The sequence below is a fragment of the Leptonychotes weddellii genome, chromosome 5 (genome assembly GCF_054177405.1).
Source record: "Leptonychotes weddellii isolate Sample4059 chromosome 5, ASM5417740v2, whole genome shotgun sequence".
In the NCBI taxonomy this organism is placed as follows: domain Eukaryota; kingdom Metazoa; phylum Chordata; class Mammalia; order Carnivora; family Phocidae; genus Leptonychotes; species Leptonychotes weddellii.
The window spans coordinates 25,064,262-25,080,831 of record NC_138373.1 but is presented as its reverse complement, the minus strand read 5'-3'; the positions used below and the strand labels follow the sequence as shown (position 1 = coordinate 25,080,831).

Sequence of the window (16,570 nt, the reverse complement as noted above, 5' to 3'; positions counted from 1 at the left end):
ACAGTGCACTCCACCCTGGATGAGCACGAGAGAAAGGGTGGTGAAGGGTGGGACACGGCCCTTGTCCTAAAGCCGCCCACACTCCAGAGATGAGGCTGTGGAAACGGACAGAGCAGCCTGCTCCCCAAATCCTCCATCTCCCAGCCTGGTCCCAACTTACTGCCTACCCCTCCCCCAGGCCTGCTGATTTGGGGGTTTTGTGTTTGGGGGCAAAGAGGTCACATTTCCCCCTGCACCCAGATGCACAGACATTGCCCCATCCTCCTGCCTTATCTCCAGGAGCCTGTCTCAGATGGGGCAGTGGAGCTGGGGACATAATGTGTCCTAGACAGAAGGACAGATGGAAGGACGAATTACAGCAGCAAGCCTCTCCCATTCACCCCACCTCACTCTACTTCTCCACTGGGGTCATCCCCTATGACACCCTCCAATAGGAGCCTGGCCCATCTCCAGTTCTCTAGTCAGTCCAGCCTCCGCTCTCTATAGCTGGGCAGGTGTCCCCCTGAGAGATGCCAAATTTACTAGTGGAAGGAGACCCTGGGGGAGGGGCATTTAAGGCACAGGTGGAGAGGTGGGGAATGCACCAGAATGGATGCGGGCAGGTTGCAAGAAGCCAGGTTGCCTGTCTCCCAAAAGCTCCATGAGTGGGGTGGCAGCAGGGTGGGTGGGGAGGTGGGTGGGAGCCCCTTTTGGCACACGTCTATCTCAGCTGTCAGGCCCTGACCAGGCGGGTCAGCACAGGGAGGGGATGGACTGGCCCTGGGTACAGAATGTGTCCACGACGGTTCTAGCATGGACGGCACACACCTGCACCAGCACCATCTCCCCCTTCCTCCTCCAAAAAGGGAGCTCCCTGGCTCCCACCCATTGCCACTGTCCGTCCCTCTCTCAGCCCCAAGGTCCAAGTTCAGGGGCAGGAGGAAGTTTCTGGGGTGAGTGACCATACTCATTTCACTGGGACTAAGACTTCCTGGGACATGGGAATTTCAGTGCTAAAACCAGGACAGTCCTGGGTAAAGCAGGACCTTTGGTTACCCTAGCAATTGCCCTCTGGTGAGATCTGAGATTTGGGCAGAAGATTCCCGATTGCCAGATTACCTCCCCTCCCTTAATTACGCTGCTGCCGGCACCTGGAATTCCACTCAGAGTAAAACTTTCTAAAGATGCTCCGCCATGCTGGTGGTCAGGAAAAGGCAAACTAAATAATGAGATACGATGTGTTACTCCGACGTTTGGCCCAAATGAAACATTTGCTAACAACAAGTATTGGCCTCCGTGTTGGGAAATGACCCTTCAAGTGTCAAGTGATACGTTCAGGACGGCAGGTGACGCATGCACATCTACGCCCCAGCAACCCCTCTTCTGGGGAGTTTCCCCGGAAGAACACAAAGAACATTTGCACAGGGAGACGAGTAAAGGGATGCCCCCTGGGTGTTGATCCTGACACACACCACAACACGGATGAACCTTGAAATCGAGATGTGAAGTGAAAGCAGCCAGACACGTGAAGACCCATGTTGCATGGTTCCATTTACACGAAATACCTAGAATAAGTAAATCCATAGAGACAGAAAGCCGAGGAGGGGTTGCCACGTGCTAGGGGATAGAAGGAAATGAGGAGAGACTGCTTAGCGGGTACAGGGTTTTCTGGAGGGTGATGGAAATGTCTTGGAACTAGACAGAAATTGTGGGTGCACAACATCATGAACGCACTAATGGATTGTTCACTTTCAAATGGCTAGGTTTTTTTTTTTTTTTTAAGATTTATTTATTCATTTGAGAGGGAAAGAGAAAATCTCAAGCAGACTCCCCGCTGAGCACGGAGCCCAACATGGGGCTCGATCCCGGGACCCTGAGATCATGACCTGAGCCGAAATTGAGAGTCAGACGCTTAACTGACTGAGCCCCCCAGGCGCCCCTCCTAGTCTTCTTCTTCCACGCTGGGGCTAAGCCAACCCGCCCAGTCCCTGCCAGGCCCTGGGAGCCCAGTTACCTGGAGATAACCAAAGAGGATTTGACGTTGAAATTTTCATGAGGAATCTCCAAGTGAAAGAATACAGTGTCTGGGATTTGCCTAAAATCCTCCAGAAAAATAACAACAACAACAACAACAAAAAACGAGGACAAGGAAGACAGAGAAAAGGAAAAAAGTAAACTGTTGACCATGTGGAGACCGGGCTTGGTGGAGCTCATTGCATCATTCTCCCTGTTTGGTGTTGGCTAGAAATTTCCCAAATAAGAAGTCCAAACAATGTACCAAAATGCACCAAAATAGGATGCATAGATGCGTGATAGAAGAACGAATAGGAGAGGTGAGAAATGGAGTGTAGAAAAGTGTTAAACAAATCAATTCTGTAGGTCTGACAATTGTCATAACAAAATGTTGGGGAAAAAGCAGCAAAACAAAACAATTTTAAAAAGAGTAAAGCTGCAAAGCCTTTGATGGGCCTCATTGCCTACGGAGGACCTCCAAGGGCTCAGCTGGGTGTGCACCCTCCACCTGGCCCGACCCCCAGCCCCCCTGTCTCTGCCTCGGGGAAGTGAGGGTGCCCATCCTGGGGGAGTCCAGAGGCCTGGCCATCAGGAAATGCTGTCTCCCCCTGTTGGGGCTGGAAGGCCACTTCAGCGACTCCCAGATTCGGGGGGAAGGCCTGGTCAACCAGCATCGCCCGGGGCCTGCCCGAGGCTCCATGACCAAGAGCCCCCTTCAGTTTGCACAGGGGGCCTCTCAGTCCCACGGATCATTCATTCACTGGTCCAGACATATTTCCTGCGTGCAGGCCCTGTGCTGGGTGCCGGGGGCTCATGTACCCAGTCTAACGGGTCCTTGCCTTTAAGGAACCCCTCCAGAGACAGACAGTCTGGATCAAGTGCTCAGAGGGAACCAAACCCAGGACCCAGAGCAGCAAAGCAGGCCAACACCAGACTAGTCGGCCGCATGCTGACTCCCCATGAGGCCCAGGCCTCCACATAGGAGCGACCACGGATTCTGGAGCGCTAGGTTGTGCTTAAGTTCTCCTTAAGCACGGCCCGGGCCCAGGGTTATGCTCAGACTCTTGGTGCTGTCATGACCCTCCCCACCAGCGTGTAGGTGGGGAACCTCAAGTACAGAGAGCTTTAACCGCTTGCCCAAGGTCCCCCAGAGCCAACCCTTGGCCACTACCTCTATCCAGAGGTCATCAACCATTTGGAGCCACTTTGCCTACATTATCTCGTTTCAGCCCCGAACTGCCCCAAGAAAGGAAAAATTCTCGTCTGCATTCTACAGAGCAGGAAACTGAGGTTCAGTAACACCAGAGACAACTCAGCGTGGGGGAGGGAAGAGGAGGATAGCAGGGCCTCCACACTCGAGAAGCACCCACGATGATCACGACCATGGACGGTGGCTTTACCAGCCGAGGTGTGGGTGGAGCTACGCTCCCCGCGGGGGCTCCAAGGGAGAATCTCTTTCCGTGCCCTTTCCAGCTTCTAGAAGCTCCCACATGGCTTGGCTGGCAGTGAGCGCCTTCCTCCATTTTCAAAACTCATTCTTCCAGCCTCTGGTTCTGTGTTCACCTCTCCCTCCTCTCTCCTCCCACCCTCCTGCCTCCTCGTCGAAGGACCCCAGTGATGACATCCTGGGGCCAGGAGGATAACCCAGGTGTGCGTCCTTATCTCAAGATCCTTAATCACACCAGCCACGCGGCAACGCCCCTTTGACCAGGTGCATTAACCTAGCCACAGGTGCGGGGAATTAGAGAATCCCCAGGCACCTCGGCAGATAATACACCTCACACTTTTAACGGCATACAAATCCCTGGGGAGTCTTGTTCAAATGCAGGTTCCAGTTCAAGAGGTCTGGAGTTCCAACAAGCGTCCAGGTGATGCTGATACTGGGATCCAGAGGCCACATAGTCAGAATCTAGAAGGGCCTACCGACGTCCGTGTATAAAGGGCCTGGTCATAACCATTTTCAGCTTCACAGGTCCTACAGTGTCTGTAGCAACTACTCAACTCTGTGGCTCCCAAGCAGCCACAGATGATGTGAGAAGGAATGGACGTGGCCGTGTGCCAATAAAACTTTATTTACGGACACTGAAATGTGAATTCCGCATCGTTTTCACATGTCACGAAATGTGATTCTTCTTTTGCCTATTTTCAACCATTTAAAAATGCAAAAACCATTCTTTGTTTTTGGTCCGTGCAAAACCAGATGCCTGGCCAGATCTGGCCCGATAGTGACCTGGAATGTTCGTTCCAGGAAAGCATGGATTTCTGTCTTGTTTGCCTAGCACCTAATCGCTGCTCAAAACATAGCTGATGCACGAAAGAGCAATCCTCTCGTTTGGTCCCCACAGCTACTGGACCCAGGAGATAGCTCTGCAGCCGGCTTGCACAGGACGAACTGATGTGAGTATTTTCTCTGGATTTATTGCCAGGAAGAACGGCACAGAGACGGGGTGTCCCAGGGCACCCAGCTGGCCTCCTGAACGATCCAAAAGCACTCCGGCCCCAACTGTGGCCTCCCCAGTGGCCAGCACCACAGGACTGCCTGCAGGCTGGCTCCTGCAAAGTTCTGCTCCCAGAAACAGTGGGTCAGGGGTCCTTCACACAGCCACACCTCGAGCCAGGCCGCACGGAAGCTCTCTTCGGGTAATGAAAGGCGGCAGAAAACCCTCTCCTTTGTTGGTTAGGACCAGCAAACACCCAGGCACTTCCGGCACCCGGGCAACCAAACTGAAGCTCTACCAGGTCAGAGCCTGGGAAACAGGTTGCCTTCAGGGGTCAGGCTGGTAGCATCAACGTGGGGACCGGGTGCGGCTGAACCACAAGCACCACGTTGTGCCATTGCCACACGCAGCGTGTCTTTTTAAAGCTCTCTGTGGCCCAGAGAACACATCAGCTCGAAAGCTGCCAGGTGTGTCTCCTCTCGATTTCACAGAGTGAACTCCCACCCCAGGGCCTTTGCCCATGCTGTTTGCTCAGCCCGGAATGCCCCTCCTGCCCCATTAGTGACCTCCTTCTCGGACTTCGAGTCCCAGAGAACCCTGCCCCTGCAGGTACCTTACATGTCCCTTGTCACACTAGCTACTTCACATTTTTGTGTGTGATGATTTGATCCATGTCTGTCTCTTCTCATAATAGTTTCCTGGGGCTGCTGTAACAAATGACCACAGTCTCGGTGGCCTCACATAGTGGAAAGTTATCTCTCACCATTCTGGAGGCCAAAAGTCCAAGAGGAAGGTGTCGGCAGGGCTGGTTCCCCCGGGAGGCTCTAGGGGAGAATCCACCCCACAACTCTCTCCCAGGTTTTGATGGTTCCCGGTAATTCATGAGCTTGTGGACATATCGCTCCAAACTCTGCCTCTGTCTCCTTCCCTCTGTTTCTCCTCTGTGTCTGTGTCTGCCTCAGATGCCCCTCTCTGTTCTAAGAGCACAAGTCATTGGCCTTAGGGCCCATCCTAAATCCAGAATGACCTCATCTAGATTTCTTAAATTAATTACATCTGCAAAGACCCTGTTTCCAAATAAGGTCACATTCATAGCTGCCTGGGTTTGGGATGTGAGTGTATGTCATGGGCCACTGTTGAACCCACTACACCTTCCTACACTGTCAAGTCCATGAGGACAGAGACCATGTCCGCCAGCATATCCCTGGGACCCGCCATAAGAGTTTGGCAGCCTCACATACCTTCAATGATCAATAGATATTTGTCAAAGGCAGGATTGGCTATGAAATTTGTGGGGCCCAGTGCAAATGAAAATTCAGGGTGTCTTTTTACAAAAGTCACAGGGATTTCAAGATGGCGACAGCAGAACATTCAGCCAATGTCAGGGCCCTTCTGAGGGGGAACCCATGGCACACCCATGAAGCCAACCCTGGCTGAATGAACAATGACAATGAATATCTCGAGTCACCCTGGGAAGACTGGTGAAATCCTCTCCAGCCCAAGATCAGACGTGGAACCCGATCTGTCCATTCTACAGGTGGGGAAGCAAAGCCTGAGAAGTCAAGGATGTTCGAGATCAGATGGAGTCAAGCTGGACCCAGGTCTCCCGACCGACCCCTGATCCCTCTCCCACATGAACTGTTCACTGAATCTTTGGCAGGAATGTTCTCTGTTCAGCCCTCTTAACTGTCCCCGGCACTGGTCCTCACACAAGCCAAGGATGCTTCAAACCATGTGCAATGGGGCCCCCGAAGGACCAGAAGAAAAAGAAATTGTAGGAATTTTGCCCACAATTAAAATTATTCACAGGCTTGACCTGAGCATCTGTGTCCATCAGATGCGTGCTTACCCTGGAACCCTATGCAGAAGTGCTGCCTTATCCCCATTTCACAGACAGGAGGCTCGAGTGCAGGGTCCAGTGCCCCAAGGTCACTGCCATTTGCTTCCAGTTCCATCTGACTCTAGAAACTGAGGTCAGCACGTCACCGCTTACAACCCCTCGACAGTAATGCCAACACCTGAGCTATATAACCCACACGGCCCCTTACCCCCATCTCTTAGACAAGGAAATGAGGCACAGAGCAGTGACTTGCCTAAGGTCACACGATCGGCAGGCGGCTGATTTAGAATTCAAACCCAAGCAATGAGCTTCCCGGGTCCTTGCTGCTTGTTAACCGCTTGGCGATGCCACTAATGAGGCTCAGGTGGGGTCACACGCGGGGGCCAAGCAAGGGAGATGCTACTCCTATCTGGAGGAGACACTGATCCAGTAGGTGCAGAGAGGGTCCAGGAGTCAGCCTTCCCCACAAGCGCCCCCTCCAAGGCGAGGCCCAGGCAGGGGTGAGGGCACAGAATGAGGAAGGCGCCTGGGCCATGGACAAGCTGGGGAGGGCTGACGGCAGGGGGTGGCGGGTGGGGGGACAGTGAGGATGATGCTGGCCACCTGTCCCGAGGCAGCCGAGATACCGCCTACCCTTTGAAGTGGCCCCAGCTGCAAACATAATGTGGCCTTTTCTGCTAAAGTCTTCCATCAGCTGAGAATTTCTTCTCCTGGAAAGGGGCCAGTTTCCCACTTGAAGCCTTCGGGGGCCGGACGAGAACGACGTCGTTCGGGAACAGCCCTGCCCCGGATTCCTAGGGCCGCTGTAACAGTGCCACAGATGGAGTGGTGGCTCGTTCTCTCCCGCCTCTGGAGGGAAGAATTCCTCCCGCTCCAACCAGCTCCTGGTGCTTGCAACAGCCCTTGGTCTGCCTTGGCTTATGGCAGCCTCCGGCCGCTTTCTGCCTGTCGTCGGTTGGCGCTTCTCCCTGGGAGTGTCTGTGTCCAAATTTTCCTCTTCATATAGAGACACCAGTCCTTGGACTTGGGGCCCATCCTAATCCAGCATGACCTCCTTGGAACTGGACTCCACCTGCAAAGGCCCTCTTTCTGGGTCAAATTGACATGAATTTGTAGGGGGACCCTATTCAACCCAGTAGAGCCCCGCCCCCTGGCAGGGGATCCACCTGCACCATGCCTGGATGGTGGGTCAGAGGCTGGGCACGTCCCCTGCCTTGGGCTGTGCTGTGGTGGGTGAACGGGGACAAGAGGAAGGAGGAGCAGTTAGTCAAGGCGTGCCAGTGGCCGGGGCGGGAGCTGACGGGGAGGGACGATGTGATGGCGGTGTTACAGCCGCCCGGCCTCCTTTTCTCCTCTTCGTGGCAACTGGGCTGAATGTTCCTTGGAGAACTTGCCCCCTGCCCACTCTTGGCCCATGAAGTTTCGGGAGAGAACACCACTCTTAGCTTAGGATGGCCGGGCCGATCAAAGCAGTACCTCCCGTTTGACACGGGAATTAGCTCAGAACTGGATAGAGGACCCAATCAGCACCAAGGAGACTCAAACCGGGCTTCTGTTGGAACTTACCCTCAGGCAGCTGAGAAGGTGGCAGCCATCTTGCCACTATGAGGATGGAACCTGCATTTGTATGAAACCACCTCAGAGAAAACTAGAGCCAATAGACAGGATTTCTTTACCCTTCCTTCCTTCCTTCCTTTCCTTCTTTCCTTCCTTCCTTCCTTCCTTCCTCTTCCTTTCTTTTCTTCTTTCTCTTCTTTTCTTTTCTTTCTTTCTTTCCTACTTTCAGGCTCCATGCCCAACATGGGACTTGAACTCACAACCCTGACATCAAGGGTTGCATGCTCTACTGACTGAGCCAGCCAAGGCACCCCAATAGATAGGGTTCCCAAGCCACATTTGAGTACCTGGATCCAGCTATTCCTGAAGCCATATCTATGCTTGCACCGCAGAAGAGAACAGGTGCACAGCGTGAAAGCATCTTGAACCTCAGTATCGAAATAGAAACTGAGGTTTGGTGTGGCTGAGCAACTTTCCTGAAGTTACTGTTCAGACTCTGTAGCAGGCACTGGTCTAGACGAAGTTTGGTCCCCGCTTAACGGGAGATAAGGAACAATTACAGTGTCAAGGAACAAGGCCACTTGGAGCATTTCAGTCCCCAGGCATACCCAGGAAGGTAAGAATCAAGGAGATCGACTCAAGGCTGGTCCTAGACAACAGAGGGAAGGTATGGAGTGGGAGTGGGGGGGATAGAAAGGGACAGGCTGAAGAGAGGGTTGGGAACAGTCCCCCAAGACTGGGGAGGGGACTGGGGCTTGGCAGAGGCCCCTGAGAGGAGAGGGGACGGGGTAGAGTGAGGGCCCTCAATACAAGGAACACACTGCCTGGTCCCCACACATGTCTCAGGAGCCATGGAGCTGCCACCTTGGAGGGCTCCTGGTACTTCTAGTCGGAACACAGAGCAGTCTCAGTATGGATTCAAGATGAGAAGGCCCTTCCATGCATGTTCTGACTCCATATGGTCCTGAGACTTCCTCCCAAATATAAGCAGTGAGGGCAGGAGCCCCAGTACTGAACAGATGGTGGCCTGAAACACATTCCACTTGATTGAGAGGAATAAAGGATTGACATTTTGTCCACGCTACCCAAAGCCATCAACAGATTCTATCATAACCCCAGTGGCATCTTTTATAGAAATAGAAAAAAGCAGGCGTAAAAATTCATATGGAACCCCAACAGACTGCAAAGAGCCAAGGAATCCTGAGAAAGAAAAAGCTGGAAGCATCACGCTTCCTGATTTCAAACTACACTGCAAAGTTATAGGAATCAAAATATATAATCAAAAAATATAATGCGGGCAAAAAAGAGACACGTAGATCAATCCAACACACTGGGAAGCCCAGAAATAAACCCTCCCATACACAATCAATGAATACTGGACAAGAATACTCAATGGGAAAAGGATAGTCTCTTCCATAAATGGTGTTGAGAAAACCGGACATCCACACGCAAGAGAATAAAACTGGAGCCTTATGTCACACCACTCACAAAAATGAACTCAAAACAGATTAAAGGCTTAAACATAAGAACAGATACCATAAAGCTCCTAGAAGGAAACACAGGGAAAACGCTCCTTGACACTGGTCTTGGCAATGATTTCTGGGATACAACACCAAAGGCACAAGCAAGAAAAGCAAAAATTACTGAGTGGGACTACATCAGACTAAACACCTGCACAGCAAAAGAAACAATAAACAAAATGAAAAGGCAACCGATATGGAAGGGGGTGGGAGGGAGGGGGTGGCTGGGTGACGGACATTGGGGAGGCTATGTGCTAGGGCTGTGAATTGTGTAAGACTGATGAGTCACAGACTTGTACCCCTGAAACAAATAATACATTATATGTTAATTAAAAAATTTTTAAAAAAAAGAAAAGGCAACCTATAGATGGGGGAGGATATTTGCAAATGATACATCTGATGAGGGATTAATATCCAAAATATATAAAGAGCTCATACAACTCACTAAAAAACAATCTAAGTTTAAAAATGGGCAGAGGGGCACCTGGGTGGCTCAGTCGGTTCAGCGTCTGCCTTCGGCTCAGGTCATGATCCCAGGGTCCTGGGATAGAGCCCCGAGTTGGGCTCTCTGCTCAGCGGGGAGTCTGCTTCTCCCCCTCCCTCTGTTCCTCCCCCTGCTTGTGCTCTCTCTCTCTCTCAAATAAATATTAAAAGATAAAAATGGGCAGAGGAACTGAATAGACGTTTTTCCACAGAAGACATACAAATGGTCAACAGGTACATGAAAAGATGCTCAACATCACTGATCGTCAGGGAAATGTAGATCAAAACCACAATGAGCTATCACCTCACACCTGTCAGAACGGCTGTCATCACAGAAGACAAGAGATAATAAGCGTTGGCAAGGATCTAGAGAAAAGGAACCTCCTGCACACTGTTGGTGGGAATGTACATTGGGGCAGCCAGCATGGAAAATGGTACGCAGGTTCCTCAAAAAATTCAAAATAAAACTACCATAGGATCCAGCAATTTCACCTCTGGATATATACTCATGGGAAATGAAACAGGTTATTGGAGAGATGTTTGCCCTCACGTGTTCGCTGCAGCGCTATTCACAAGAGCCAAGATAGGGACACAACCAAAGTGTCCGTCAACAGATGAACGGCTAAAGAAGACTTGGGCTATATCCACACTATAGAATATTCGTTCAGCCATGAGAAAAGGAAATCCTTCTATTTGCAACAACATTGATGAACCTTGAGGGCATGATGCTGACTGAAGTAAGTCAGACAGGGAAAGACAAATACTTCATGATATCTCTTAGAGGTAGAATCTAAAGACAAGGAACTCATAGAAACAGAGTAGAATGGTGGAGCCTAGAGACTGTGGGTGGGGGGACGGGGGAGATGTCAAAGGTTATGCTTCCAATTATAAGATGAACAGGTTCTAGGGATCTAATGTACAGCATGGTGATTATAATTAATAACACTGTATTACATACTTAAAAGTCGCAAAGAGAGTAGGTCTTTAGTGCTCTCAACACAAAAAGCAAAAGGTGACATGTGATGCAATGGGGCGCCATGCAGGTGTTAGCGAAAATATGGGGGTAATCATTTTGCAACCTCTAAGTCTATCAAGTCAACACATTGTATACCTCAAGCTTCCACTGCATTCTATGTCAATTCTCTTTCAATAAAGTTGGGACATTTCTGAAATAAAAGAAGTTTTTTAAAAAGGATTGTGACACTTAAAAAATACGCACGTTGATGGAGTGAAATTCATTCGTCTCACTAATGCTGGAGGATCCCAACAAGGAGGCTGCTGGCTACTCCCTGCCCAGCCTCCGGACCCTTCCATCTGCCTGTTCTGAGCCAGGAGTCAGCCATTAAACACACACCAAGCACTTAGAACAATCCCTGGCTCACAGCACGGCCACATAAATGCCTGTCTTTATTATCACTGTTATGATTCTGTCTAGCACTCTACAAGCCTCAGGTGAGAAGTCCTAGTTTTGGTAAAACACCAGCACATCCTCCTGGGACAAACATCTTTTAGAGTGCTGAACATTAGCCAGAAAAAACAACCACCTCCTTGGGCCACTGACTGGATGGACACACAGCCTTCCCTTGCCATCACTCCCTTGCTGGGTGCCACTGCTTTTAGAAACCACATCCGGTGGCTACCCACTTCCTTCTGCAGTCCCCAAGCTGGTGCTTCCCTTAGAAACCTGCTTCGGGCCCTCCAGCTTCATGTGGCAAATGCTGTGACCCAGCCCACAAACAAGATGAGTCCACCATGTTGTCTCCCACCAGATTCCCCATCCAGCCCCAAGAAAGCCATCCACCCAGATCCCTGCTACCTTCCAGTTGAGGTGGACTCCCGTGACAAAACGTAAGAAAGAAGAATATTCATGCTTCATGGCAAACACGTGGTCACCCATGATATTGAGAGATGGGCAGGGGCAGAGCGCGGGGTGAGGGAAACCAGGCTGAGAGAGGGAGAACATCCCCAGTGAATCCTGGTCTGCATGGGGTCCCCCCGCAAGGGACACACTTTGACCAATGACTTTTGTACGTGCAGCTTTAGCTCTGGGGGTTCAAGGCCACCCCCTGAGGTCAGAAAAGGGGAGGGCTAGGAAGTTGCCACCAGCTAAGTGAGGATGCCAGGGTCATAGGAACGCAAGGTAATGTTGCCTACACATGACACAAGAGGCCCATTGTTAGCCAACAGCCAACTCACTATGTCTTTTGAGCACATCCAATTCCTAATAGAGAATATAATGGCAAAGTGCGGTGGAAAGAAAAACCATCACCCAAGTACCAGTTCGTAACTCTGTCGCTAAGCCAAAGAGCAATTAATTACTCATCGGGAAGACTCAAGCGAGACACATATCCAGCTCCCGACTGCTTAATAAACGCTCCTGCTCTTCATCAGAGCAAAAGCATTAATATCCTCCCGAACACTCCTCTCCCACCCAAAGCCCCCCATGCACATGAGTGCATGTGTGCACATGGACACACACACACACGCACCCCCACTCATTCACCCACAGTGCTTTCTGCCCAGTCTGCTCTGCCTTCCGAGAAAAGAGGGTGTTAAAACACTCCATGCATCATTTTGTTGTGACAACTTTCTAAACTCAGAGTGCTTGGCCTCTGCATGCTTAATCGCCCCGATGCACACTGGACTTCTCAAATCAGGTGCACACAGAGACATCAGCGACAAGTCTCTGCTCATACAGCGCTCATGTTGGTAGAGTTCCTCTGCATCTGACAGGCAAGAACCTGGTAAGCTTTTGCAACGTCATGCTCAAAATGTATTTAAGTCAATTTTTTAAATTTAAGAAAGCGTGTGAACATGGTATTAAATACGAATGGTACTCCACATAGGCACCCATCTCTCTCCTCCTAGTGATTTTAAAGAGATCACTGCTTTTATGAAATTCAAAGGACTGGAAAAGAAGATTTTTTAATAATACAGCTGAGCCTTCTGTGAATATCTTACTAAGTTCTCGTATATCCTGGTTCACTAATAAAAATAAAGAGCAAGAATATTGGCGTATTTTATCTTCCATTATTATTGAAGAAGATTAAGAAAAAAAAGTCTTGGGATTTGTCCCTTTTTTCTCTCTCTCTCCCTAGAATATTTGTTTTCACTGAAAGGCTTGGTCATTGTCAACCCATTCTGAAAAATTGAGATTTCATTTCATGTGAAATAATTTGGGAGTCCACCTTCTTCCACAGTGAAAAAAAAATCCCTACATCCTGGGGCTTATAATGCAAGGGAGGGGGACTCAATTCTTGCCCTAGTGAGGTGCATACATTACCGTGGGACCCAGAGGAGCACTCTCTAGATTTTTCTCCCAGTTACCCCCACCGGGGTTAAGCTCTTGGGGGCACTGTAAGGACTTTAGGTCTCTCTAGACAGACAAGGGGAAAGGTCCCCAAAAGCCCAAAGGAAAGCCAGGAAGAAATACGAAGCTCATTCACGCAAAAACCACCTCATGTCCCATAAACCTGACCTCCACTCCTCTTGAGGAGAGAAAATTGGGTTGAACTAATGCAATTTTTTTTTTTAATTGGGAACTCTATAAATGCTCCAAATCCTGGGCTCTGCCTCAACAATAGCAGTGCAGAAAGATGGCAGAGCAGAAAGCTAGGATATCACTCTAGAGGGGTTCACACGGTAAAAGGGGGAACTGGATTACGCCCCTTTCCCTCTGAAATCTTAGCGCTTTGTGAGCCCACCGGCTGGCTTGGGCACCTTTGGTTTTGCAGGAGTAGTCATGCTACTGGCTGGATTCGGTGGAATTGGTGGGGGTCTGAACTGTGAGAGGGAGAGGGAGCCTGGGAAAATCACATAACAGACACAACACGACTGCATCTCCTGGAAGACTTTGGTGAGAAGCGTGGGACGTAGACTCTGGGTGGTGGCCCCTCACTAATCACATCTGGCCGACTGTAGGTGGGCACTTTATACACTTACCTCGTTTCATCCTCACTGCAGTCCTGTGAGGTAGGCACACGTGGCAGTGACTACCGATTCTTCCAATTCCATCTTCCCTTCCTTCTTCCTCCAAGAACCCTGGGAATGCGTCCACTTGGGGAACTGTATGAGTTGGCTGTTGCCGCGTAACAAATAAGTCCAAAACATAGCAGCTGAAAACAACAAACATTTTGTTTCTGTGGGTCAGTTTTGGGGACTTTCTAGATCAGGTATCTCAAGAAATGGCAGTCAAGATGTCCACCAGGGCTGGAGTCATCTGAAGGCCCAACTGGGAGGATGTTCTTCCAAGCTCACTCGTGAGACTGCTGGATTGAAGACCTCCGGTCCTCGCTAGCTGTTGGCCAGAGACATCAGTTCCTTGCCACGTGGGCCTCTCCATAGGACAGCTCACATGTCAGCTGGATTTCCTCAGAGCAAGAGAGGGTACCCAAGATAGAGGCCATCATCTTTTTGTAACCTAATCTCAGAAGTGACCTCTCATCACTTTGGCCAGATTCTATTGATTAGAAGGAAGTTACAAGGTCTAGCCCATACTCAAGGGGAGAGAATTATATAAGGGGGTGAATGCCAGGAGGCAGGGATGATTGTGGCCATTTTTATTTTTATTTACTTATTTAGCTAGTTAGTAGGCTCCACACTCACTGTGGAGCCCAGTGTGGGGCTTGAACCCACGACCCTGAGATCAAGACCTGAGCTGAGATCAAGAGTCGGAGGCTGAACTGACTGAGCCACCCAGGCACCCCTGAGGCCATTTTAGAGGCCACCTCCCACAACTACCTTTCCCAGACGCCCTTGCAGCCAGACATGACCACATGACTACATATCAGCCAATGAAATGTAAGTGGAAGTTTTATGGTGGACATCTGGGATGACTTCTAAAAAGGTGAGTCAGGATGCACTTCCTCTTTCTTGCAGACTGGAATGTAATGGCTGGAGCTCTGGCAGCCACCTTGGACTGTGGAATGGAAGCTAGCACAGGGAGGCTGAAGGAGCCCAGGTCCATGATTTCACAGACCCATCCTGCAAGCCTTGACTGCCTGCCTTGGAAGTCTTTTTTTGGTTTTTGTATATATCCTTTTCTTCTTTTTTTAAGTAGGCTCCATGCCCAATGTGGGGCTTGAACCCACAACCCCAAGATCAAGAATCACGTGCTCTACCAACTAAGCAAGCCAGGTGCCCCTATTTCCTTTTTCTTAATTAAATTTTTTTTAAATTTGATTTGAGTTAAAATACACATAACATAAAATTTCCCATCTTAGCTATTTTTAAGTGTACAGTGCAGTGGCATTAAATACATTCACACTGTTGTGCAGTCACCACCACCATCAATCCCCAGGACTCTTCTCATCTTATAAATCAAACCTCTGTACCCACTGCACACTAACTCCCCATTTATCCTCTTCCCAGCCCCTGGCAACCAGCATCCTCAGATGTCTTTTACATGAGTGTTTTAAGCCACCGTATTCAGACCTCTATCGCTCACAGCTGAACCAGTCTTCAACACTGCAGTATTATTATCCCCATTGTACAGAGCAGAAAACTGAGGTTCAGAAGCACACAGAACTTATCCAAGGTCCAAAGCAAGTTAAGTAGTGGAGCCTGGGCTTGACTTCTAATTTGTTTCATGACAAAACATGTCCTTTTCTCAATGCTTCTAGAGAGGGATCGGCGGGGGCGGAAATCATTTGAAGTTCCTGCCCCATCTTCTTGACAGTTTTCACCATATGAAGTCAAATGGAAGACAGGAGTGGTATGTGATTGCAACCTGGCCAAACGGTCCCTTTGCTAGGCAGGGAGCAAAGATGGCTGGTTTTATTCATTGTGTTCCCTGTCTCTCCTGTAGGGACACTCAGCAAGGAACACCATGGACTGGGTTTGATTGATGTTTTGGGAGACGTTCCCAATTTCAGAAAAAGCGATAGAGAAGGTTGGAAAGAGCAAGTCTGACCAACAGATGGTCTGTGTTTGAAGCCAGTGCCCCAGGCTGCGGGCCCCATGCAATAACCCCCTCTCAGCGCAGGGACAGGCAGACTCAAACACTCCAAGGCACAAGGCCATGTCTTCTGGAGAAGATCCTAATCAGACTCCCTTCCCTCAGAGTCTGAGGGAAGGCTCTGGCTGACATGAGGCATGCCCGAAGCAGGGAACTCCATTTCAAACCCCAGGACCTGCCAGAGAAAGCCGTCTTCCGTCAACTCAAAGTCTCCACGGCCTTTTCTTGGGTAAGAACTTTCTCCTCCTTTCATTTGCTCCCCCAGGACACACACTGTTAATGAATCTTCCTGGACGAATGGAGAAGGAGGATTTACCATCAGCCTATCAATGAGCCATAGGTCGAAGAGAGCTGCTCAAGGGGCTGAAAAGTCTTGACTTTCTCAAGCTAAGTTGCACCAGTCTGTTTTACTCTTTGCATCAGGCTACGATGAGTCTACACACTGGCAGGCTATTTTCACAGACTGTGGGGTCCTTCCTGTACCAAATATTCCCTGTCCTGGTCAGGGATTTAAGGCGGCAAGGGACAGACACGTAACTCAAACTGAGATAATCGAGAAGGAGGAGGGAGGCGGCTTAGTGATGGACTTCACTGGAAAGGATGGGGTGGATCCGGCATCAGGAGCAAATGGATCCAGGACCCCCGTGCCGCCATCTATATTCACTCTCAAACGGGGTTATCCTTCTCCACTATTGCAGATGGGTTCTCCCTTGGCACAGGAAAACAGTGCAGCCAGGCCCAGGTCACGTTCTTCCAGCACGGTGCCCCAAACAGGCAGGGGACT

The 16,570-nt window shown here is 50.0% G+C and overlaps 1 protein-coding gene across 2 annotated transcripts in view; it reads right to left on the bottom strand.

The window, feature by feature from the left end:
* Positions 1-16,570, bottom strand: part of PARN (poly(A)-specific ribonuclease) — a 238,436-nt gene that overhangs the window by 53,151 nt on the left and 168,715 nt on the right. Inside the window, exon 24 of one of the 2 annotated variants that reach the window (XM_081819995.1) lies at positions 13,770-13,945. The exons of the other annotated variant lie outside the window; for it this stretch is intronic. Coding sequence (XP_081676121.1) covers positions 13,785-13,945 — 161 coding nt within the window. The 3' untranslated portion in view covers positions 13,770-13,784. Of the gene's footprint in view, positions 1-13,769; positions 13,946-16,570 lie in introns of those variants that run through there. 2 annotated transcript variants of the gene reach the window in all.